Source organism: Phoxinus phoxinus, assembly GCF_949152265.1.
Source record: "Phoxinus phoxinus genome assembly, chromosome: 5".
Classification (NCBI taxonomy): domain Eukaryota; kingdom Metazoa; phylum Chordata; class Actinopteri; order Cypriniformes; family Leuciscidae; genus Phoxinus; species Phoxinus phoxinus.
Window position 1 is genome coordinate 30,571,927 of NC_136880.1, and position 24,411 is coordinate 30,596,337.

The 24,411-nt window shown below is 36.6% G+C and overlaps 1 protein-coding gene across 7 annotated transcripts in view; it reads left to right on the forward strand.

Annotated features, from left to right (window-relative positions):
• astn1 (astrotactin 1) overlaps positions 1–24,411 on the forward strand; it is a 246,091-nt gene that overhangs the window by 138,593 nt on the left and 83,087 nt on the right. For all 7 annotated transcript variants that reach the window (XM_079612600.1, XM_079612595.1, XM_079612594.1 and 4 more), the window contains 3 exons: positions 3,075–3,241; positions 5,918–6,112; positions 16,468–16,595. In XM_079612600.1, the coding sequence (XP_079468726.1) occupies positions 3,075–3,241; positions 5,918–6,112; positions 16,468–16,595 (490 nt within the window). The remainder of the gene's footprint in view (positions 1–3,074; positions 3,242–5,917; positions 6,113–16,467; positions 16,596–24,411) is intronic.

Genomic DNA, 24,411 nt, shown 5'->3' on the forward strand with positions numbered 1-24,411 from the left:
AATTGGATAATTGTTCCGTCTCCTTTGTTCTTTCCCTCCTTTATGGCTTTTTTTTTTGGCAGTTTTTAGATTTGCATAGCTTATCCGACAGTCTGAAAGGGATTTGTTCCTATATGACAAAATCACATGGGCAATTCCCTTAAGCTTTGGAAAGCTGTGGGACTAGATCCCCATTTGGAAATGAGATTAAAAGGCTCAGTAGTTCAGGGCTTTTTCAGTTTATCTTGAATTTAAAACCTTCATGACTTCTCTGGCATCATTAACTGTCTCACTATGTCCTCTGCGCTACAAAGTGCTTTTCAATCAAGGATGCTTTGAGCTCAGAAAGAAGACTGCAGTAATATTGAACTATGACTCAGGAATTGCATTATTCACTGTTAGATGGACACAAGGGCATTCCAGAACAAATTTGCTGATTTTTTTTATTTTTCTTCTTTCCTTTTGTGAATTGGACATGCTATATTCTGGCCATTTTCCTGCATGCTTTCCTTGGTAACTCTTTCTCTTCATATCTGAGCAGTGCATTTTAAATAATTATTATAAATTGCCCATTTCCTCACACTAATGCTTTGACTCATCCATTCTTTTTAGATCTGGTCACAAAGAAAAGATTGGAATAGAAGGCAGAATCAATCACCGTAAATATGTATTTGACCTCACTTGGCACTGAGGCATTTTACATTTTAGCCCACTAAAAAGGCTATTTGAAGAAAATGTACCATGTACAAAAATCTTGTGGCATGGTTTTTCTGCAGGGTAGAATTACCAAAGGACATTTACTTTGCATTGCCCGTATAGCAAAATGTTTCAAAATATGCAAATAGTATACTACTAATGTTCATGTAAATATATTTTAACAACAATTATATCAATCTGAATATATTTGTATTGCCCAAAATATTATATTTTCTTGCCTCTTAAAGAACAAACTTAATCTATTTATGTATGTACAGGATAGGTGGTTTTGAAAAATGTATATGCATTTACACTAAATCCCTAACTTATAAAATGAATATTTTGGAATTGGTAAAATGACAGTTTATATAATACGCTCTTTTCCTCATCTGTCTAGCTTAGTGTAACTGGTGCATATGGATAAGGGCAGAGAGAGAATCCAAGTGCATGCACAGTTTTAATAATAAAAGACCAAATCAAAGATAATCTAGACTGGGAAAAAGGTAAACAGTCCACATGAGGATATCAGCAGCAATCCAAAGAACACGCGGAGAATACGAGCGTCCAAGCACCCCCGACCGAAAACATGAACACCATCAACGACTAACAAAACACGACTGAAACATAAGAGCTTAAATACTCAAGGAAATCAAAGATAATGAATTACAGGTGTGCTTTATGACGGAACATGACGACAAGGAGAAACCGAAAACAAACACAGGAAAGGAGCATGGAACCATACAACCATTTCACCATACAAGTCCAAACAAAAAAACACAGAACTGGGATTGTGACACTTTTAAACAAAAATACAAAAATTATCTTTTTTTATGAACTCAATCATTAAAACATTTCATTCAGTAGTGCACCTTTAAAGCTCTGTCATAATGTCAAATGAGCGGCTAAACCATGTGGAAAAATTAGCTTTCTGTCGAACAACCCTCCCCTTTCCTCTAATGTCTTCTGTTCAGCTGATCAAACTGGGAATTTGTGATTTAAGGAATCTGCCACAGATGAGTTAAGAGACTCAGTGCCCTGCGCGCTCTACATTGCTGGTAATAAATCAGGTGTCTTGTCAGCTGTAGCTTACTGACAAAATCAATACGGATGCATCCAGGGACAAGATGTGCTACTAAGATGCATTGCCAACATCTGGGCTTTGATCCCTAATACGAATGAGGTCAAGTGAAAAGGTGGTGGTCAGAAAGTGTCTGTTTTACACTCAACCTGCCACTGAAGCAACTGAGGAAGCGAGGTGGTGAAGTTTATACAACGGTGAGATGGACCCAATTTGTTATTTCTGTCATTTTTTCTTTAAGTATCAATAACCCTTAATTATCACCAGCAATTTAATTATAAGAATTCATTTTGTTAAAGAGCTATACAATTTTGCTCTCTTAATGCATTTTTATTTTAACAGCTGCTTAGTCGTGAATCAACGCCCACTGTGATAGAAAATTATGCCCTTTCAAACTCATTTTAATGATTTTTGAATAGTGAGTGACTAATTGTAGAGAAGCTTGATCTTTTGTAGAAATGTCACTGTAACCAAAATAATGAAGTATTTCAGTTGTATTTCTTTCTCGTCACAAAATATGGCTTTCTATGTAGTGGTTCTTTTGCAAGAAAACATTTCTCAGCACTTGCAGATTATTTCATGCAGGCATCTTGAATCTACTGTATGGGCACCCGCCGCAAGAAGGAGGTTATGAAGCTTATAACTTAAGGTGTGAAAGCACATTTTATCCCATTTTCCAGGCAGGTAAAAATCAACCCGTCAAATCCCCTTTGAAGCCAAAAACTGACATAAAACATTGTGTGAACTTGGCATCGCTAGCTTGTGGAAAAGACAGAGAAAAAAATGCATGGAAGGAAGGATAACTTCAGAATTGGGGAGTGTTATTGTGTTCAAATTAACAATTTTAAAAAAGTAAATAATTCAACCAAGCTGCAATGTGTCTTAATTCCATTCCCACTCTTTCTTTCTTTTTCCACAGAAAGGTTTATGCCACTATATACCTCATACTACGCTTAATACGTATATATTTATAATATGCATATTTGCTGCACACTGAGCGACCCCATATTGGCTCTCTCTTCTTTTGGTAATGGCAAACTTAGAGTTGTACTGTATATTAACTGAAAACTCAACTAGACATTCAGGAATGTTTATTGTGCTTTTATTGTGAACCGGCCTATACTTGTAAACACAAATACATAATAGTACAACACATTGTAACACGGGCATAAGCAATAATCAGATAAGCTCTGCTATCAGCTTACTTATTATTGTTTATGGCTGTGGTACACCCATGTATGCTAAACCTCATACCAAAGATAAAAGGGATATTATGACACATCAGAGAATGTTTGACATTTTTGATCATTTTTTCTCTCAGTGTCCTCCTGGTTTGAGCCCGATGAAAGATGGCACCGGTTGCTATGACCACCACATTGGCATTGACTGTTCTGACGGCTTTAATGGGGGCTGCGAGCAGCTGTGCCTTCAGCAGCTGGCACCTCTGGAGGAGGACCCTACACTCTACAACATCCAGATGTTCTGCGGGTGAGATTACACACTTTACACACACATACTGGACGTGCTAACATGACTTGCTCAACAAATATTTCGTTCATGGTTACAGTCATGCATTTTTAAAACAGCAGGAAGTGTTCTGGTATTTACACCAGCTATTTTTGAAGACTGAATTTATGCTGTTTTCTTTTGAATAATGTCCTTTAGTATGGTTAGTTCAGTTGATTATTCGTGCAGTTCACAGCATCTTACAGTGACTAATTTTACACATTCTTTCTTAATCCACGGCGGCTGTTTGTGTCTGAGTGTGAATTGCCACACTTTTTACCTGTTCCCACATTTCTGTCTCTATGTATATTTAAATTGAGCGTGAACATGGCTTCAAATTAAAAACTGTCAAACCTGAACTTGCTGAAACATGCTAATACCTTCACACATTCACCTGCAAAAAGATGTGGTTAGTAATGTGCTAAATTTATAGCCACTATATTCTTTTTATGTAGCTTGCTAAAAACATATTTTGTCACATACTGAGAAAATGGAAAAAAAGTTGCAGTTTATATTAGGTGTGATGCAGGACTCAAAATAAATACAGCTTCTCAAGTTAGGGGTTGGTAAGAATTTAAAAATGTTTTTCAAAGAAATCTCTTAGGCTCACAAAGTCTGCATTTATTTAATAAAAAATACAGTCATTATATTTCTAGCATGAGTGTTCCCATAGCCCCTTCAGAAATCATTCTAATGTGCTGATTTGGTGATCAAGAAACATTTCTTATTATTACCAATGTTGAAAAGTTGTGTGCTGCTCAATGTTTTGGCGAAACCATCATACATGTTTTTTAAAACATAAAAAGTTCAAAAGAAAAGCTTGTATTTGAAATTAAAATATGTTTATAACAATGTGCAAGTCTTTACTGTTACTATTGATCCTTTTTAATACATTAATTAAATGAATAAATACATTACTGACCCCAAACTTTTAAACGCTACTGCCTTTTTAAGGGAACTCAGCTCAAATGTTATTCTGTCCTGTCATGTCTTGGTGGAAGTGCTTTTATTCTGACATGACATCACATGCATAACACATCACTAACCATTCCTTCAACTTCCATGTGCCAGCCGCAGAGAATACGACCCAGTCAGAATAAATAACATCCTTCTTACACCTTCCCTGCTAAAACAACCTCTTTTTTTGACCTATTCAGTCTCTGAGATCATACGCTGACTGTTATAGGCAAATCGCATCGACTAAAGGTGACAAATGCGCATAATTCTCTTTTTCTCTGGAGATCCTGATAATGCGACAGGCAATCTGAAGCCACTTAAACCGTTGTCTGTGTTTCGGATGTGCAACTGAGAGGATGTGTCTCACCTACGCTGATGACAGTTTCCTGTAAAACTGTAGTATGTTACCAAGAGAAGTGAGACTGAGCGTTTAAGCCCTGACACCTCTTTCTCTCTGTTGCTTGTGTAGTACAGTGCAGACATGACAGCTAAGTTTCAAAGTTCCATAAATATAAACGACTCCTGTGTGCTGTCACGCTATTAGGATGATACTGTTTTGCAGTAAATAAAAAAGAATTGTCAACCTTATATTCATGACGGATCCTACGCTGTGAGATCATTACCTGTACCTCTGGGTAGATTTGAATGTTGTACTACTTTAACAAACAAGCAAACACGCAACAAGAAACCGATAACACTTTATTAATCCATTAATCCATTTTCATACATAATATACACTTGATGCTTTACATAATACAGATTGTAATATTTACATTTACATTTTTAAGTCTTTTCATTTGACACAAAACATCTCCGTCTCCATATCTGCATGCTCCCTATGGTGGCTGAAACAGAGCAGAATTTTGCAAGCCTTTTTGCCTCCTTTTTTTGCAGCCCCCCTAACCCCTAACCTAACCCCCTGATCACATTCTTATGGACATGGCCTAAACTTCCAAATACCAGAATTATTAATTTACAGTTGTATACAAGTTGGTGAATGAGATCTACACACACACACACACACACACACACACACACACACACACACACACACACACACACACTGGGCTCCATGTTTCATTACTTTTCAAAGACATTATGATTTTGATACTGTACAAACTGTATATTCTATCCCCTAACCCTAAACCAACCCATATAAATAAAATTAAAACATAATTTAGGATGATTTATTAGCTCTTTTTCCATACACAAATACACACATACATACATCGTACTACATTTTAAAACATGAATCAAATAAACAATTGCATTTTTTTTAAATGTGTACTAATTTGTCCATTTAAAAACTAAAATATTTTGTTTTTATTTAAAAAAAAAAATTTATAGTTTCAAACTAAATACAGGTTGCAGCAAATCATTCATAACCAATATTGTGCATAGTCAAGTCAACAGTATATTAATTTAACCTGCTTTATTGCCAATGAATACTGATTTGAATACAATACTGAATACAACATTTTGATTTGACTTGTTTGGTTGTTGGTTCCATATTCTGATTATATTAGTTTTGGAAGACTTTACTATTATTCTAAAATGAGGAAAAGTGTAATAATAAAGAATGAATTGGTGGCTCATACATTTTAAAGCAATAGTGGCAAGTATTATCTTCCTTTGGCAGGTCAACGCTTCTTTCTTCTGTCCCTTTATCTCTCATGTTTTCTCATTGCCATATGTTTGTAGATGTATTGAAGATTACAAGAGAGGATCAGACGGCCGCTCATGTCAGCCGCTGTCAGAAGCCTGCACTGAGGGAGTGGACTGTGGGGACACAGCTGACATCCCAGCCAACCAGACTGTGTTCGGGGACCTCTTCTATGGCTACAATAACCACACCAGAGAGATTACATCAGGACAGATCCTTAAGGCCACCTTCAGGTGAACTTTTATTATGTGCATGATTTTACCAGCGCCAAGGGTGACAGATGACTTATATTCACCCATTTTTAATAGCAAGATTGTGCTGATAGTGTGAAATGTTGTGTTGAATTTTCTCTTTATATTTCTCTTTGATTTATTAAATCAGTGGTTCCTATTTTCAATTTCGGAAATATTAATTGTATACCACTGGAGCCTGTACAGTATGTTCCAGTGATCTTAACAGGCTCAATGGGGTGTTGTTGGTTTGGTAAGTTAACTGATACATAACACATGACCTTCAGTGGCTTATTTTATTTTGGAGCTTTTGCCAATTATATTGACAGGACAGTGGAGGGGTGACAGGATATGACAAGGAAAAGAGAAGGATGTGATCAGGAAATTACAAGTCGTAGCATTACCCGCACTGCATGCATTACCCGCCCCAGCACATCTCTGACAGAAAGTGCCATATGGTTTTTATATAATGATGGGTAAACCAATATGATTAAAGTCTCTAATACTCAACATATTATATCATATCATATATCATATCATATTATATAAAAGGCAAGGAAAGGCAAGTTTATTTTTATAGCACATTTCATACTCTATGGCAATTTGAAGTTCTTTACAGAAAGGAATTAAAACAATCACAAAAATAAAAGCAAGGAAAATAAAAAGTTGTAAAATAAATTGAAAGAGATATATGATACAGTTCTTAAAAGTGTAAAAACATGATACATAGATAAACTTCTCATCTGGTAAAACACTGGTGTATTATATTTTTCACAACTCCCAGTTTTACTCTGAGATTTCCCCCATGGTGATTACACTGTGACTGTGGTGTTCTTTCTTACAACAGTTCTTTCTGGTTCTCGAATCTGATTGGCTGAGAGCCTTTTCCAGCCGTGCGATATTCACCCAGTAACAGAAGTCGGGCATACACTGTGTGATTTTTGTCCGATTTTGAACCGAATTCTGACTCGTGGGACACTTTTTCGGGTTGGGGCAATTTTCAGCTTTGCCGTGCGTCGTTTGTCGTGCAGTATACAGGGGGAAACGAGAGGCGATTAACCTCTCCCGAGCGGCAATTGGTTGGTCGAATGAATTTCTGGCATGTCAGAAATGTTGGTCGCTCCTCATTACTATATCGCACAGTTGAAGCAAAACTACAAACCGATTGCCCTAAACTCAGTGTTTTTTCCCTCACTGCGCCTGCACTAAAACAGAAGTTTAACCATTTAATCTGCAGCAAGAAAGAAAACGAAAAGAGGGACATCTTTAAGTTATGTAGCTCAAACTAGCTACAAATTACTGTTGCTTACCTCCAGTTCATGTTGCAAAATGGATTATTACCCACGTCTTCCAAGCCACCTGCAATGTATCACCGTGCCTCTTTTATTAATTTGTTAAAAACAAATTTTAAATAAAGCATCAATTTTCATTGATGACTAATTATTGCAGTGTTCAGACATATTATAGACTGTTAACCATTTTAATTATATGACTGTAATTCATTGTAATCGACCTAAATGTTTTTAGACCATTTTCAATGAGGAGTAAGCTTCTAATCTTCGCAGCATGTTGGTTATACGGGGATACACTATACAATTATTGCGTGGCAAATTATAATAGCCTATCAATTTAATAATAAAAGTAGGCCTTTTCTAATAATAATAATACAACAAATAATAAATTAATACATAAATTGGAAATGCTAAATCCTCTTAATATTGATAGATGATGCTTGTTTTGACAATATCTCTGGTCTCTGGAGACGAAATCATGGTCTATTGGCGCAACACCGGCACAGGAGTTTAATGCACATATTTCACACATATAGTGTAAGGAGTCAAGTCACAGCTCGACATTTGGACCACATAGTGTGAGCACATAAAACGTGAGCTTTGGCTTTACATCGCATGCAATCAACTCGTTCAGTGCGAGTAGGTAACCTTGCTGAAATCGCACAGACATCGCACAGTGTACACCCGCCCTTAGGTTTCTTTTTCACCTAACAAATGTCTTTGTTATTGTTGGAACTGCTAACTTTCTTCCTTAAGGTTACACTTTTCCACCAAGTACTACATTTTATTAGCCTGTGTTCATTTAACAGACAATTCATAATGTAGTAAAGTTAATGCGATAGTTCACCCAAAAATTTTGATCATTTACTCATCCTTATGTCATTCCAAACACGTATGCAGTGGAACACACGCGTGCACACACACACACACACACACACACGCGCACGCACGCACGCTTGCACACACACCACTAAAATAATGTTGGGGACCCTAATTAGCAGACCGTTGTGGACTGCTATGTACATTTATGTTTGTCTGAAAAAAAAAAAAAAAAAAAAACCCTCCTCTTTAATCCTCCCTTGTTTTTGGCTTATGCTACTCTGAGCCATGCCAGAACTTTGTATTTTGAGCACTTCTTGCGTTAATTTTTCCTCTTCACGATGACTCGCTTGCTGTAGTCCTCAGTTGTAAGTCGCTTTGGATAAAAGCGTCTGCTAAATAACTAAATGTAAATGTCTGAAATATACTGTAGATCTTAAATACATAATACACTGCTTGTTACACTTTCCAATCACCAAGGCTAATTTAACAAAAGCACAAATCCTGTGAAACACAGCACAGCAGAATCCCTGTCTAGCTACACACAAAGACTCTTTGAAGGTTTCTCTAATTGAAAGAACCCTATGATGTGCTCTGTGGTCAGCTCGACCTAAAGGTCACCATGCAAAGCCGTCAACTGCCTTTAAATTAAACACAGACACTTACAGACGCAGTTTCCTGCAGCAGTTTATCCATTTACTCCAGATGGGTTGATTGGCACAGTAGAGAAGGAGGGAGGCCTGAGTGATAAAGAAATAGTGGGAGGAGAGTTAATATTATCAAGAAGCTAAATCTCAAAAGCTCTGATCTCATTTGGAGGCACCCGGAGAGATGTTGGGTTTAGACAGCCTTTGAAAAGCACAGCCGGGCCTCATGCTCTAGCACGTACTCTCTGTGCTGCTCTCTTCACCTTTTGAGAAGCATTGGGCCTAATGCGAGCTCTAATTATGTGGAATGGCGAGGACTAAATTAAAAGTGACCATAAGCAAGTTTGGTTTAATGGGGATTAATTGGGCCAGCTGAAGCTACTGGATATTCAGTTGAACAAAAGGAGGCTACGGCATGTTCATTAATCCTTCATAGACTATCACAGGGCTGCGACAATTAATTTCAGACCTGAGGAAATAGTCAAAAATCTGGTGCTCAGGAGAAGCAGCAGCTGGAAATGAAATGTTGTCTGATCTTCTAGGATGAGGAATGGAAATCTTTAAAGTGAAAAGTGTGGATAAACAAAGCACTTTTATGATTGATTGCGTTCTGAGACGAATGCATATGCCTTACGGTTAATCGAGGTAAGATTATCTGTTCTAAAATTAGATTTAAAAAAAGAAACATAGTAAAGATTTATGTTAACTGTTTATGCTAACAATTTGATTACCGTAATGAGATTTTCGTGGTTGAATGTATGTTTTTCAAAATTGTATTTCACTCTGAGTGGAGAATACACTAAGAATAAATAGTGTTTGATAATAGAGCCATTTATTTGTATGCACTGTTTGTGCTGTTTTAGTGCTTCATTCGGTAAATAAATTATGCAAATCTGTTAAAGGTGCAATACACCCACAATATATGCGCTGGACAGATATAGAGGATTAGGCAGACTGCCACAATCTGGTGGGATTTAATGGGATCCAGACACCTGAATTGACTCTTTAAAATAAAGAATTCAATTCAGCTTTGCCATCACAGGAATAATAATATTTCACAAGATTACTGTTTTATTGTATTTTTGAGCCAAATAAATACAGCCTTGTTGAGCATAAAAAATATTACTGACCCTAAACTTTTGACCAGTAGTGTTTATTCCCAGTATATATATATAACAGTTTAGTGAATTCACCACTGAGTCTTCTCTAAAAGAGGAAGTTAGATGAAAAACAGCAACTGATTCATATTACTCACATGCATGCAATATGCACATACATTCAGGAGGAATTAAACATATACTTACAGAGGTAACTTTGATTAATCTCTTTCCAAAATGACGCAACAGAGAAAAGAGCGAGCAACTGCCAGATAAAACCCATCCAGAGAGGTTGAAGTTGTTTATTATTCTGTTTTAAACTTACACATGCCGTGTGTTTCCTTTGGCGCTTCACCAAAAGTTACTACCCACATGTCTGGGTTGTCACACAGCAGCTGCTTTTATGATCTGACTCATATCTGAAAGGCATGGTTACATTTTCATGCTGTTTAATCCTGAACGTGAGGTGCAACACATTTCCTGTGACAACCTGCCCAAAAGACAATGGAGAATCTATTAGCTCCTGTTTGATGCTTTTCAGGCCAGTGGCGTTCTCCGACAGATGAACATGCAATTTTGAAAGGCCTGTATTGCAGCGAGGGTGTTCTGTTGGATCTTTACTTTCTCTGTAAAGTAACTTTCATGAAGAAATGCAGAGGACAGACAGGACACAAGGGAACCAGGACAGATTTATTGAGGTTGCTTTTCATAGCCAAGATAATCTGGACATGAAAGTGAAATTAAATTAATGAAATTAAAAGTGTTTGAAGTGTTTAAGATCATATAAAAAATTCAGATTCTAGTGTTTTGGCAAAGGTTTGGTTTCTATTTAAAGGGATCCTTCCCCCAAATGTTAAAATATTTTGTTTACCCTCATGTAAAGCCTTTCTTTCATATGTGGAACACAAAAGATATTTAAAGAAATATGTTGTTCTTAACTTTGTCCATACAATCAAATTCAATGGGGTCCAGTGATGTTTGGAGCCAAGTGACTTTCAAAAGTGTGTGTGTGTGTGTGTGTGTGTGTGTGTGTGTGTGTGTGTGTGTGTGTGTGTGTGTGTGTGTGTGTGTGTGTGTGTGTGTGTGTGTGTGTGTGTGTGTGTGTGTGTGTGTGTGTGTGTGTGTGTGTGTGTGTGTGTGTGTGTGTGTGTGTGTGTTTAGAGACCTTTGACATTATCTCCTTCTCAACACCAACATTTTAATAACTTAAGCAGTATTCTTATACTTTGAATCTTTCTCACCCATGTTTCATTTCTTTTTATTAAATATTTATATTTGCATACATTTTAAACATACATAGATATTATGACATTATATTTCTTCATTCCATTCAGTTCCATCTCAAAATACCAGCCTGTTGTGCTTGCTAATTGTTAGCTTAATTTAGCTTATAGTTCATCTTGATTCGGTAATGCATATTTGCAAGCCAACTGCATGTCTGTGCTCATCATTTTAATTATATGTGGTCTTTTGAGATGTAGCATCTGGCACGTTGCAAGTCGAATCGGCACCTCCCCAAGCAGTAATTGACATGTTCCAGTGCCATTTCCACACACAAAAAAAAATTGTATATTAGTGCTATTTATGTCCCAATTATAATTTTCAGCCACACAAATATGTCTGTATAGTGTATCTCTCGCTCTACTATGAACAGAAGTTTGGTGTATTTGTGAAGCATTCTAAGCTCTAAACATGGACAATCAGTGTTTTTGGAAAAGTGCAAAAGTTGACAGATGAAGTTTAAGACAAATGTTAGTGATGTTAGCTTGCTGAAAGTGTAAAATAATTGTAAAAACTTGAGGTTTGAAGGTTTTACAGGCCGTACAGTCAGTCGGAGAGGTTGGTAGGTACGATGGATGGATGGATGGATGGATGGATGGATGGATGGATGGATGGATGGATGGATGGATGGATGGATGGATGGATGGATGGATGGATAGATAGATAGATAGATAGATAGATACTGTAGATAGATAGATAGATAGATACTGTAGATAGATAGATAGATAGATAGATAGATAGATAGATAGATACTGTAGATAGATAGATAGATAGATAGATAGATAGATGGATAGATAGATAGATAGATAGATAGATAGATAGATAGATAGATAGATAGATAGATAGATAGATAGATAGATAGATAGATAGATAGATAGATAGATAGATACTGTAGATAGATAGATAGATAGATACTGTAGATAGATAGATAGATAGATAGATAGATAGATACTGTAGATAGATAGATAGATAGATAGATAGATAGATAGATAGATAGATAGATAGATAGATAGATACTGTAGATAGATAGATAGATAGATACTGTAGATAGATAGATAGATAGATACTGTAGATAGATAGATAGATAGATAGATAGATAGATAGATAGATAGATAGATAGATAGATAGATAGATAGATAGATAGATAGATAGATAGATAGATACTGTAGATAGATAGATACTGTAGATAGATAGATACTGTAGATAGATAGATAGATAGATAGATAGATAGATAGATAGATAGATAGATAGAGACTGTAGATAGATACTGTAGATAGATAGATAGATAGATACTGTAGATAGATACTGTAGATAGATAGATACTGTAGATAGATAGATCGATAGATAGATAGATACTGTAGATAGATAGATAGATAGATACTGTAGATAGATAGATAGATAGATAGATAGATAGATAGATAGATAGATAGATAGATAGATAGATACTGTAGATAGATAGATAGATAGATAGATAGATAGATAGATAGATAGATAGATAGATAGATAGATAGATAGATAGATAGATAGATAGATAGATAGATAGATAGATAGATACTGTAGATAGATACTGTAGATAGATAGATAGATTGCACACACACATATGGGCATTTACACAGTGCATTCTTCAAATACGGTACACTGAGTGCGGGTTACCCACTGGATGTTGTGCTCGAGGCTGTACTATGTCTTTATCCAGAAAGTCCCTATGGTACTGCTGCCAAAACTCTATAGCTTGTTGAGCAGCAGTCAAGTCAAGTTATTTTTTTTTAACGGCAGCGCCATATCTGTGTACCATAGCTTTTGTAGATCAGAGTGCTACGAAATTAAGTAAAGTATGTAAATATTTTGTTGACACCTTAATTAAATACTATACACACTTTTATAGGGCATTCCAAACAGTGTATGCATACTTCCACTCCCATATCTTGCGTGCATTGCCAGGATTTCATTTCGATTTTTGTCTTATCATCCTGAGACTTTCCACCTAAAAAACATGTGCCCTTTCCTAATTACTTTCCCTCTCCTCTGGGTTCCAGCCTTAACCAGTTTCACTTCTGTTCCTTCCCAGCGTGATTTGAGCTGGTTTTAATGAATTTTTTACTGCCCTTTGTTCTCATTAAGGGTTTGCAGAATCATGATTAGGACTACCTCTCTTAAAATCTCCCAGTTGGGTGTTTCTATCCACAGCAAGAAACTCAAAGTGCTACCTTTCTCCCAGCACTAAATTAAAACATCACACACAGGCAATGAGGAGTCGGATTTTTTTTTTTTTTTTTTTTTTAAAGCTTGAAGTAGGGTGTTTTCATATGGCTCATCTTTTCAAACGCTCTTATAACTTTTCCTTATAATTAGACGATAGAAAATGAATGTTGATTTCCAGTTTACGGTATGCTGTGATACTTGCACTATTAATTAAAAATGCAAAAGGTAAAATGTGTATTTTTTCTATTCTTATAATTTCATATAAAACATTATTATAGTTATTTTTTAATGTGCCACTTTCTCCAGAAAATTGGATATAATAACTTAACTACTAGCTCACAATTCGAGATGGTCCTCACTGTAGAACACGAAATCCAGGGGGAGGAGTTGGATCAAGATCCAACTCCTCCCACCTTACATATACCTAAACCTACCGGTATATCTCCACCCCCTGATCCCTAAACCCACCACTAAACCTACCAATCTCCACCCCTTAGATCTGGATCCAACTCCAACTCCTTTACTTGCTGCAAAAGTTTATTTCTCATTCTCCAGCAATTTTATCGTGTTCGATTTCTGTGTCTGCCATTTTGTATTTTGACTGCTTTTCAAGACTTTCCGTTGTATTCTGTCATTATTGTACTCTATTATGATAATCTGCCATCAGCTGTTGCTGTACACCTATTTTTACATGCAGAATTGTTCTATTGTCATTTTGAATTATTTATAGTATTCACTTGTTCCCATTCTAATCCCACCTGCAATTGCCCACAGCATCTCATAAAAATTGCATATTCTGTCTATAATTGCGTGCTGCTAGATATTATTACTGAAATCTCCCTGCTATACTGTATGTCGACCCATATGATTAATGAAGTTACATTGCGTTTTCTCAGGAGACTTTTCTGTATGCAGTATCGGGAAAGTAACAGGCATTCATCATGCAAGTATCTGTTAACATTTTTGTAATTTGCTGTAATAATTTTAGGTCATTTTGTAAGCTAAAACATAGAGAAAGTTGTGATAAGCTTATACATTTGGTAGTAAGCTACAAAGTAGCACTCACATTTTATATTGCTTTTATTATTTTTATTATTATGCACGAAAATTCACAGACATTTAAATTCACAGGGGTTGTAGTCATAAATGTTACCCTGTATTACTTTCAGAAACTTAAAAACCGTATGTATCATTTTCATTAAAATTACTGGCCCCTAAGTTTATTGCACATTTCTATTTAGCTGCACCGACTCTGTGGGGAACTGAACCTTTTATCAGATGTGACTTTGACAAGCAATAACGCAGAGCTATTAATATTTCAATATGTGAGTATCTATTGAAGCGTGAGCTTCAAGTTTGACAAGAGAAACAACTTTTTTACATTTTTATTAGATGTGGGGAGGAAATCCCCTGATGTTCAGAGAAATTTCTGCAGAATGTGCACCCAGGAGGATGTATTTGGGAATAGTTTTTGAGGTTTATGCCAGATTTAATTTGGCCTAGAAAACCTTCAGTTGCATATACAGTACATCTGTGGAATCTGATTCTGATATATCATGTTCTGGGTTACAGATGTTATAGGATTTTGTTATTATAAGCCAAGGAAATGACTATTTTCTTTATTAAAAGCAGGAAGATTTAAATCATCCAGAAAGCGGGGGTATTTAGCACGGTAGGCATATATGACTGTTTGTCGAACATAAATGACAGTGTTCCACTTTCAGCCACTTTTCATTCCTGTATTAACATAAAGCACATATTGTAAGCCTCTAGCTTTTTCCCCTGTTAAAGCCCAATTATTTATACAGTGCTCTGTGTATTCAGAGATAATATAATTCTCTCATCCAAGTCCACTTTTAAATCGGATATGACAGTAATGCTCAAAAAGAGATTTCGATTGCATAATGTTGCCTTGTACAATTTCCTGGATGCTCGCTCATTTACGAGATGCTCTTGTAAACAGCGCTCTAGAATCTTGTTGCGTTCTGCATATTTCCCTTGTGTGCTTTCTGGGTGCTTATTTTGCCTTGAAAAGGAAATTGTTTATTCTATATTCTTCTTTCCTCCTCTTATTTGTACTTTTCTTTGACATAAGTTTTTTTTATATATCGCATTTTTCAGTTCCCACACATGTATATACTCATTCCCAGAATAATGTAACCTTGATCTATCTTAAGATACATAGAGAGATATTGTGTCAGACCTTCTATAAATGCAGAGTGTGTGTGTTTTTGCATCTTTTGCTGTTATAGTTTATAGTTTATCCCTTCCCATCAGGAATTCTTTCCAATGCATACTTATTTTCTCACATTGCTTTGAAACCAAACTATATCTACTTTAACACATCTTCTCACTTTTTTATCTCTATATTCTTGTTTAAATTTAAACTGTATTTTCTTACTCTTTCCTCAAGTACTTCAGCAGATCTCATTTAGATATACAGTCATTCCTTTGCGCACTGTTTCTTCGGTTTGCATTTTTCTTGTTCTCTTACAGCTACTCTATCTTCTTTCAAATTTTCACCACACTATTTATGTCATATTATATACATAAAACTTCTAACACCATTTTAAATGTATCTATACAATGACTTTATTTACTCCTTAATCCTCCATTTATGTTTATTTAGTCTGACATACACTAGCTGGCACATCATTGCAACAAAATCTATAGGAACATGTCTTTTTCATCTTGGACTTTTTCATTGTTTTTTGTCTGTGAGCATAGTTTATGACAAGCTCATATGTTATTGTTTACTGTTTATTTTTGTGCACAATATCCATATTTTACAAGATTTTCTTTTTCGCTCTTTATTTAGCATTATTATTCAAATGGTTTAATTTTATTGATCAAATTGCCCACCACCTATAGCAATTTGCAGGTCATTTGAATATTATTTAGTAAAATATAAATAAATAATGTAATGGGCTTAAATGTATGCTTTATGTAATTGACAGATGACCCTTTAAACAATGAACTGCGTTTTGAGTGGATTTTCTCCTTTATCTTCTGCTATCTAGGCAAAAAAACTTTGCCCGTGGCATCGAGCAGCAGCTGCCGGATGGCATGGTGGTGGCGTCTGTGCCGACTGAATCCCAGTGTCATGAGGAGCTGTCCGACCCAGTGCCTGATCCAGAGTACCTCACTGGTAAGAACTTGTACATTTATGTTCAATATCTCAACACCCCAGTGACTACATCAGCGTTTAGTCTTTTAAGAAGCCACTGTAAACCAAGAGGTTGCATTTTTTTTAAATCTCAGATGTAAGTGTTCTTTTCTCGTCTAAGCATTTTGTGATGTTTTCCAAATTGGGCCCATGTTGGTATTGGTTGTGTTTGGTTATAAGGTATGTGTTTGGTAGAGGATTGGTTATTCTGTATTGTTGATCTTGCATTTGTTTAAGTATAAATGACTGATATAGGTCATGGGAGTGAAACATTACTGAATAAATTTGCATCACTTTTGTGAGTTGGGATAGTGTGCAGGTTTTCTGTTTATTAGTTTATATTGCGCTGTAAATATTACCTTTGTCCTACGCACATTAAGTACTTGCAGGTGTGCTATGTTAATTGTTCATTGTTTGGAAATTTGATAGAAGATTAACAAGAATGAAAAAAGAGGGCACCTTTGAGCACAAATAGAAATAATATTTGTGAAAATCTTATAAAATATGTTTTTTCTTCAGTGTGAGGGAAAGACATACATTGTTACTCCCACTGATCCTTTTTTATTTAAGACAAAAGTCATGTTTTTAATCTCATTTTATATGACAATATTAACTATATAAACAAATAGTAATTTTTGCCACTTTCCCCAAGTGTTGACAAAGCTTTGAAACAATTCTATTAGTCTTACAGATTATAAATGTTTGTCTTGATTAAATAAGCCTCTTAATCTCGCCCTTGACCTTATAAATCCATAATAGTAACACTCTTCACTTGGATTGCCTCCTTAGCATGATCACAACAAAGCCATTCAGCATTTATAACGCTAAAACACATTTAATAAAACAGATACTGAATTGGGTCCTGGCTTCGCTGCTATAGATGCACTTCAGAATACAGCACAGCCTCTCGTACGTTAATGCTTAATTAATTGTTTATTAAGAAAGACAAATTATAAAAAAAATTGATCCTCTCATTTCAGATTAAGACGCATCACATTAATCTTCAGTTTTTGTTTGTGTGCATGTGTTATAAGTTCTAGCAAACAGTTGACTGGTTCGCATTATCTTCTGCCAGATCAAGTGGATGATGAAGAGGCATAAAAATGGAGAGGGTATTAACAAAATAATTTTTTCAGGGGCTTCTGGATGCTGCTGCCTCTGTCAGGACTCATTAGCTGACCAATCTGACTCATGGAGCTCAGCGCAGTACAAGTATTCTGCGCGGCAGCTTCTTACCCTAAATACTGTGGGGGGGGTCAACTTTTATGCTCCCGTTAATGAGAAAGGAAAGGGGGAGAGGTGAAATCCTGTCATGTCAAATGAGGCTTCAGAATGCTGCATCTTTCATCATACTCTTTCCCTCTCGCTTTGGCCACCCATATCAGACTGCCACAGAATGAAGAATTATAGTCCTTAAGGTCTGATGTAAAATGAACAGCAGGAAAGGCCAAACAAAATATAAATCTTATGTGCTTGTTTATTTCTTTTCTTCATCTGGCAGCTGTTGCCAGTTTCAGCATGTCTATTTTCTTGTATATCTTGCCATAAGTTACTGATTAGATCTGAAGCAGTCTATACTTTATGCATGGTTGAAAAATCTAGACTGATTTTGTACTTTAGATGTTTCTGGCATATATTAGACTTGTTACAAGGGCGTAAATCAATAAAAAAAAAAAGAATGACATAATATGCTGATTAAAAATGCAAATAGCATTTATCAGCACTTGATGAGAAAAGCTTACAAATGATAATTCAAAGACCGTAAAGCTCGAAATAGACATTCACAAAAGTGACATAGTGAGTAGTTGGAAGTATAATTCCACTGATGGCAAGTTTGTAGAACCCAAGTGCAGTATTTATTTAATATCCAAAAACAAGATCAAACATAAAACAAAGGCATGGCATGGCATGAAACTCAAAACAAAAACTAAAACATGGACATGAAGCTTGCCAATAGTGGTTACAGTGAAACAATACTTGACAAAGCACATCGCAAACATGAGGGCTTAAATACAAAAGACAACACCTGTGAACAATCAAGACAATCATCCAATGACTACGGGCCTTTCTCAATCTGTGTTCTTGTCTGTACTTGTGTTCTTGTGACACGCCATCTTTTGTGGCCCAAGTACTGTCCCAATACACAATTTCGCAATTTTTGCAAGAACGGTTAAAAATCCTTGAAGTGTTCTTGACGGTTGGTAACTTGTGTGAGCTTGACGGCAGAAATATCCCAGCATTAATTTCGGATTTCGAGGAAGGAGAGGCAGGTCAATACAGAAAGTTGTTTTTCTACAATTTCTTACGCTATTTCATCACTAAATTCACTTCTGAGAACATTTGATGCGAGAAATCAACTGTGTAGATTTCAAATATTGGCATTTTTACGAAAAATTATGCCGAATCGAAAATGTGCTCAAATGTTTTCGGAAGTGAGAATCTCCATGTTAAGTTAGCTAGCGAGCCAACTGGCCAGTCTGCTCACAGACTCGTTTTACCCCACAGTCAAGAGACCATTGCCTTTTACCGGCGTTTTCCCCCCGCCGTTGCTTGTACACAAACAAACAACAGAAGTAGAATGGAAGGAGACAGGCGTTGCTTTATTGTTATGAATATACATTACATTGTAGTGTACAGTTGTAGAGTAATCCCTTGAGCTGAGGGTAGGCTTGGGCGATAAAGCCTGGCTGTTATCGTCAATAATTCCCGTTATGTTTGGGTACTGCACGGCGTCTGTGCGGGGGTATTATTGCGCAATACCAGCAAGACCACATCGTCTCAAACTGTCAGCAGCGTTCTGTGTGCTCGTCACCTTGTGAGTTCATTCTTCCAAGAACAACTAGCAAGAGCGTTCTCCCCAAGAACACAAGTCCGTTCTTTGCATTCTTGCTTTTGAGAAACACACATGACACATTCACATGGGGAACACATGGCAGGATCACATGAGTATAACAGGGGATCACATGACGGACATGAAACAAGAACATGAAACAAAACCAAAACGTGACAGTCAATAAAATGTCTGTTTTTTTTTTTTATTGAACAAGCCTGTGAGTGGCCTATAGTTCACAAAAATCCATTTGCTATTGATTATCAGCTGAGTTTAGACAGACAGTGTTTTAGCTACCATATTTGTCAGTAGTACTTCAAACTTTCATTGCTCTGACATGTTGCTTGTACAAAGAAAATATGTATAGGTACATTGCAAAAATATATATATGTTAATCAATTTGCTTTTATTAATTAATTTTTAGTTAAGATTAAATTGGTGAGGTGTATGATTAACACAAACAATAAAAATTTGACAAGGAGATTATGGAATAATAAACCTTTTTATAGTAACTTCTTAACTTAACTAAGAAGGCATATAAGTTAACTTAATAACTGAACTTAATATGAAAGTATGTATTCCCTTAAGTATGTATACGTCTTAATATCTGACAAAACTTTCCTTCTCAAGTAAATGTATCTTGATTTAAGGATGTTTAATCAAAAAATGACAAAAGAAAATTTATTTATGTTTTACATTTTTGTAGAGTAAGCAGCGTGAATAAATGTATTATTTTTTAACACATTTTTAATTGTAGTAAATTAACACTTTAAACTGCTAGTCCTAGAGTAGCGCAGCTAGTTTTGACCTGTGCTAAAATTAAAGGAGAAGTGGCTGGCATTTATCACATTTTACAGCAATTGTATTATGGCCAACTTGTTTCCCCAACCACCATTCAACTCCAATTTGTAATCCAGTCTAAAGGTCATAAGTGTATGAAATGGTCTGGTGTGGGTCTGTGATATTGCCTGAGCTAGTGGAGGGTGCAGGTGCTTTCACTCAAAGAAACAATGGTTGACATAGCTGGTCTTCAGACCTAATGGTCATGGCATCAGGTGAGACTTATAAGAGGTCATATTGGATTCTTGCTGGAAGATTAAAATGGGTAATCTGGAAGAGTCATCCTCTGTCAGTCATGCTTGAGGCCTTGGCTATGAAGACAGAGGTTATTTATCTATTACAGTGTGACGTGCTGCAGGCCTGGAAGGGAGGCATATGAAGCAGGTGGTTCAGTATGAAGCACTCCAACCTTTCACACTCATCTCCGCTGCACCTGGCTCTCCAAGATCCTCTATTGCAAGAACTGCAAATTATGCCTAATACACGATTCATTAGTCATATTAGACACGTGTGTGTCATTCAGACTTTTAATTACAACCATAGAAAGCTCTTCGGAGTGCACATCTTGAGTCCTCTCACCATCACCACCATTCATTCAAGTCAAGTAAAGTTATTTTTGTTGTCATACGCAATTGTTGTCATAAGCAAATGGGAGTTGAAAAGAAGGACAGAATAAGGCATGGTAGCATAATGTTGTTTGAAACTTGTGTGACTCTTTATTCTGGGGAACACAGAAGAAGATATTTTGGAGAATGTTTCAAGGAAAGTCATACCAGATTGAAATGACATGAGTGTGAGTAAAAATTGACAGAATTTTAACTTTTGGGTGCTATTCCTTTAAGTTCTACTATACTAATGATATGAAAACAATTGTCTTAAACATTTGCTAACAAATGTTTCTGATTGGTTGATACACACTATCATTCAAAAGTATTATATATGTACCTATTTGTACCTAGTATTATCTCATTTCAGTACTATTTGTACCTATGTTTCCATCAACCTTTTTTTTATGAGATTTTTCGGACAATGCATAAAACCACTGAAATATACATATTTTTAAAAATGTGCATAAGAAATGTATGCGCTCAATTGAGGTGGATAATTGTTTTTATCCGATTCAAAGACATGCATAAACTACGATGGAAACACATTTACTGAATAAATCCCTGGATTCTCAACAAACCTTGCATCAGCAAAGATGTGATCGGATAACTGGACTAACCAGCGGACCAATTTCATTGCAGACCGTCTCAAATGTTGGTTTGGTCATTCTGAAATGCCTGAGCCAAAGTCTGTTGGGTATTATTACCTCCCAGAACTGTCACATGATTGCGACGCAACGCAAGATAACATGGCGCAAGATAACATGTCAGCGTTTATTGCGATTCGTCTGCGTGCTCTGAGGTGAAAGTAATTTATGATGTATGAAAAAAGAGCCACATTGGCTTCCCCCAACTGCAGCAACGTCCATTTTATTACAGATATTTTGTGCCAATTTCCAAGGGAGTGACAATTTTGTTCTCTTGAACACATGGGATGGAAACGGTGCTTTATTTGCAAATGTTTTATGCAATATCCCGATTTGCAACTTTGGATGGAAACATAGCTAGTGACGTTTTAAATTAAATGTTTCTTTCTCTTGCTCATTGTAACTTTGTTGCAATATTCTTTGCGGCAGCATTTGAGAAGTGGGGTAAAAAATGTTTAAACTCCTGTTTTAAGAAAAGCTTTTGTCTCTCGCCCATGCCCTTAATACATCATCGCTTTGTTTTTCCCTCGACTGTCTCGAGGTGTCAGTTCTGAAAGTCACCTGAGGTTAAATTAGTCACTAGCTCAGGTAATTGGGTACGGTACGGGCAAGTGGCACATACCCGAGCAGTCGTTGAAGTTGTCAGGCCTCTGCCACCCTCCCTTGCTGATTTGGGCAAGTTGGTGCGACGGTCAGTGTATTTGTCACTATGTCAGCACTCCTGGAGCCGTTCCTCCCAACCCTCTCAGGGCAATGCATTCATCTTTCTATTCATCTCTGGGTTGGAAGTCATTCATCATAGGACCGGAGGACTCCATCAATTATTCCAATGGGAAAGGAAGAAGGCCGAGAAGCTTTGAAAGGCAAATACATCTTGATTTAATTGGAATGCAGGTAGAAAGCACATTGGCACTAAGCAGATTTCCTGCTGAAAGAAAGAAAGGAGGGAAATCATCTCTGCGTCCTGATGCATATGGTGACTAGCATTCATGGCCACAGATGGAGATTCTTTGAGGGTGGGGGTGTCCGGGTTAAGCAACACTTGTCTTTGTGACATACAATTTGCCTGGGGATTCTTTCAAAGGTGCGCGCACGCCGGCACGGTTTTATGGCAATCGAAATGAAAATGCTAAAAGAATTCACTTCAAAACACGCATTACATGATGGAAAAACACCACAGGTGCTACAGGCTGCTGGGCAGGTACTGGGCGGTGAGCGAAGGATGAATAGATGCCATTGATCATCAAACACAAAGGAGGCTGCGGAGAGTTGACTGAAATGGCTGACACGTGGATTTCTCACCGCTTCTTAAGAATTAGCTGTGCTTGGGCAATCTCCCGAATTCAGCTCTTGAAGTCAGCACAGAAGTGACAAGGTCCAGATTTAATCGGATGGATCCAATCAAGTTAGGCCTTTGTGGATGCTCTGCAGTGGGAGTTCCTGTAATCCCAAAGAATGGCCTGGCAGGATCGATGAGCTGGAGATTTCCTGTTTCATGTTTGGATCTTCTTTCATCACCGCTCATGTGTGCAGATACCACCTTGCAGTTTCAGTCCATGAGGTTTTCTAGTTGCTACACAGGAAGAAGTGGAACGGATGAGTATCTACAGTGTTTTTTAATGCTTGGCAGTATGTTGTTTCTGCTTGAGTTCTATCATGGACAGTTTTGCTGTCTAGCAGAAGGAGTGTGTGAGTTGATGTGACCTTGCGGTGAATTTTAAAACTTTGCTTCTGTGATTTACTACTCTGTGTGCTTGTTATTTTTAATCTGTTATCTCTGGTATATCTCTAGTGTGTTTGAAGGTTGTGCACAATTCAGATTTGAAGAATTGGCTCCCTTTCTATTCATGAATTTGAATTTGAATGTCAAGTATATATTGAATTCAAAGAAATTAAACTAAGGTAATAATGCATTCTGGGAAATAAAGGGCTCTTATACATATATCTATTATATCTGTATGTCTATCTGTCTGTCTGTCTTTCTTTGTCTCGCTCGCTCGCTCTCTCTCTCTCTCTCTCTCTCTCTCTCTCTCTCTCTGTCTGTCTGTCTGTCTGTCTGTTTGTTTGTTTGTTTGTTTGTTTGTTTGTTTGTTTGTTTGTTTCATAGAAGGCCAGCCAGAGAAAGAAAACTCCCTGCAGGAGTCTGATACCAAACCACATCTGTATTTTGAGCTGAAAGCACATCTTTAATAAATAATGATTCAGACTTGCATCTCCTGTAAATGAGATGCATGCTTACATTAAACAGCTTAGCATGAGTTGATTTATTTGCTTAATTGCAATACAGTCTGTAAATTTTTCAATAAACTACATTATAAAATACCTCCCAGTAAAAATAATTACATTTAAAACTCTAATGACTTCCAAGGCTGGTTGAGTATTTGTTTATTGTAGCCTCAGTATACAGAACACGGTTCATGTTTATTCTTGTTATGACAGGTGCTCCTTTAGGAGGTTTTCTTCGCATTGGGAAACTTCACATGCTATCTATACTTTATTAGACCTGTCAGTAATTTGAATTGGAAGAGGAGGTCACACCTTCAGGGGATCATTTCCAGTCAGTCCCCAAACCAGCGTGGCATCAGCAAAGCAATCTTTTTATACATTAGCTTAGCTGCTCAGCAGTCGTACAGTCTTCTATCGGCATGAATTGTGTTTTTGCTCTGTTTATCTATAAAGTTGTTTTTCCGGTATTCCTCTCAGGTAAACATTGAGGCTTATTTACACACAGTACTTCATTTCTTACATACTTTTCTTAAACTCCATTTTGTGCCATTTTAATGAGTCTTTGCATTTGTTTACACAGTTTATTGCAGAAATAGGACATACAGTAAATTACATTACTGCATTGTGTGATTATTGCAAAGCCATTGAAC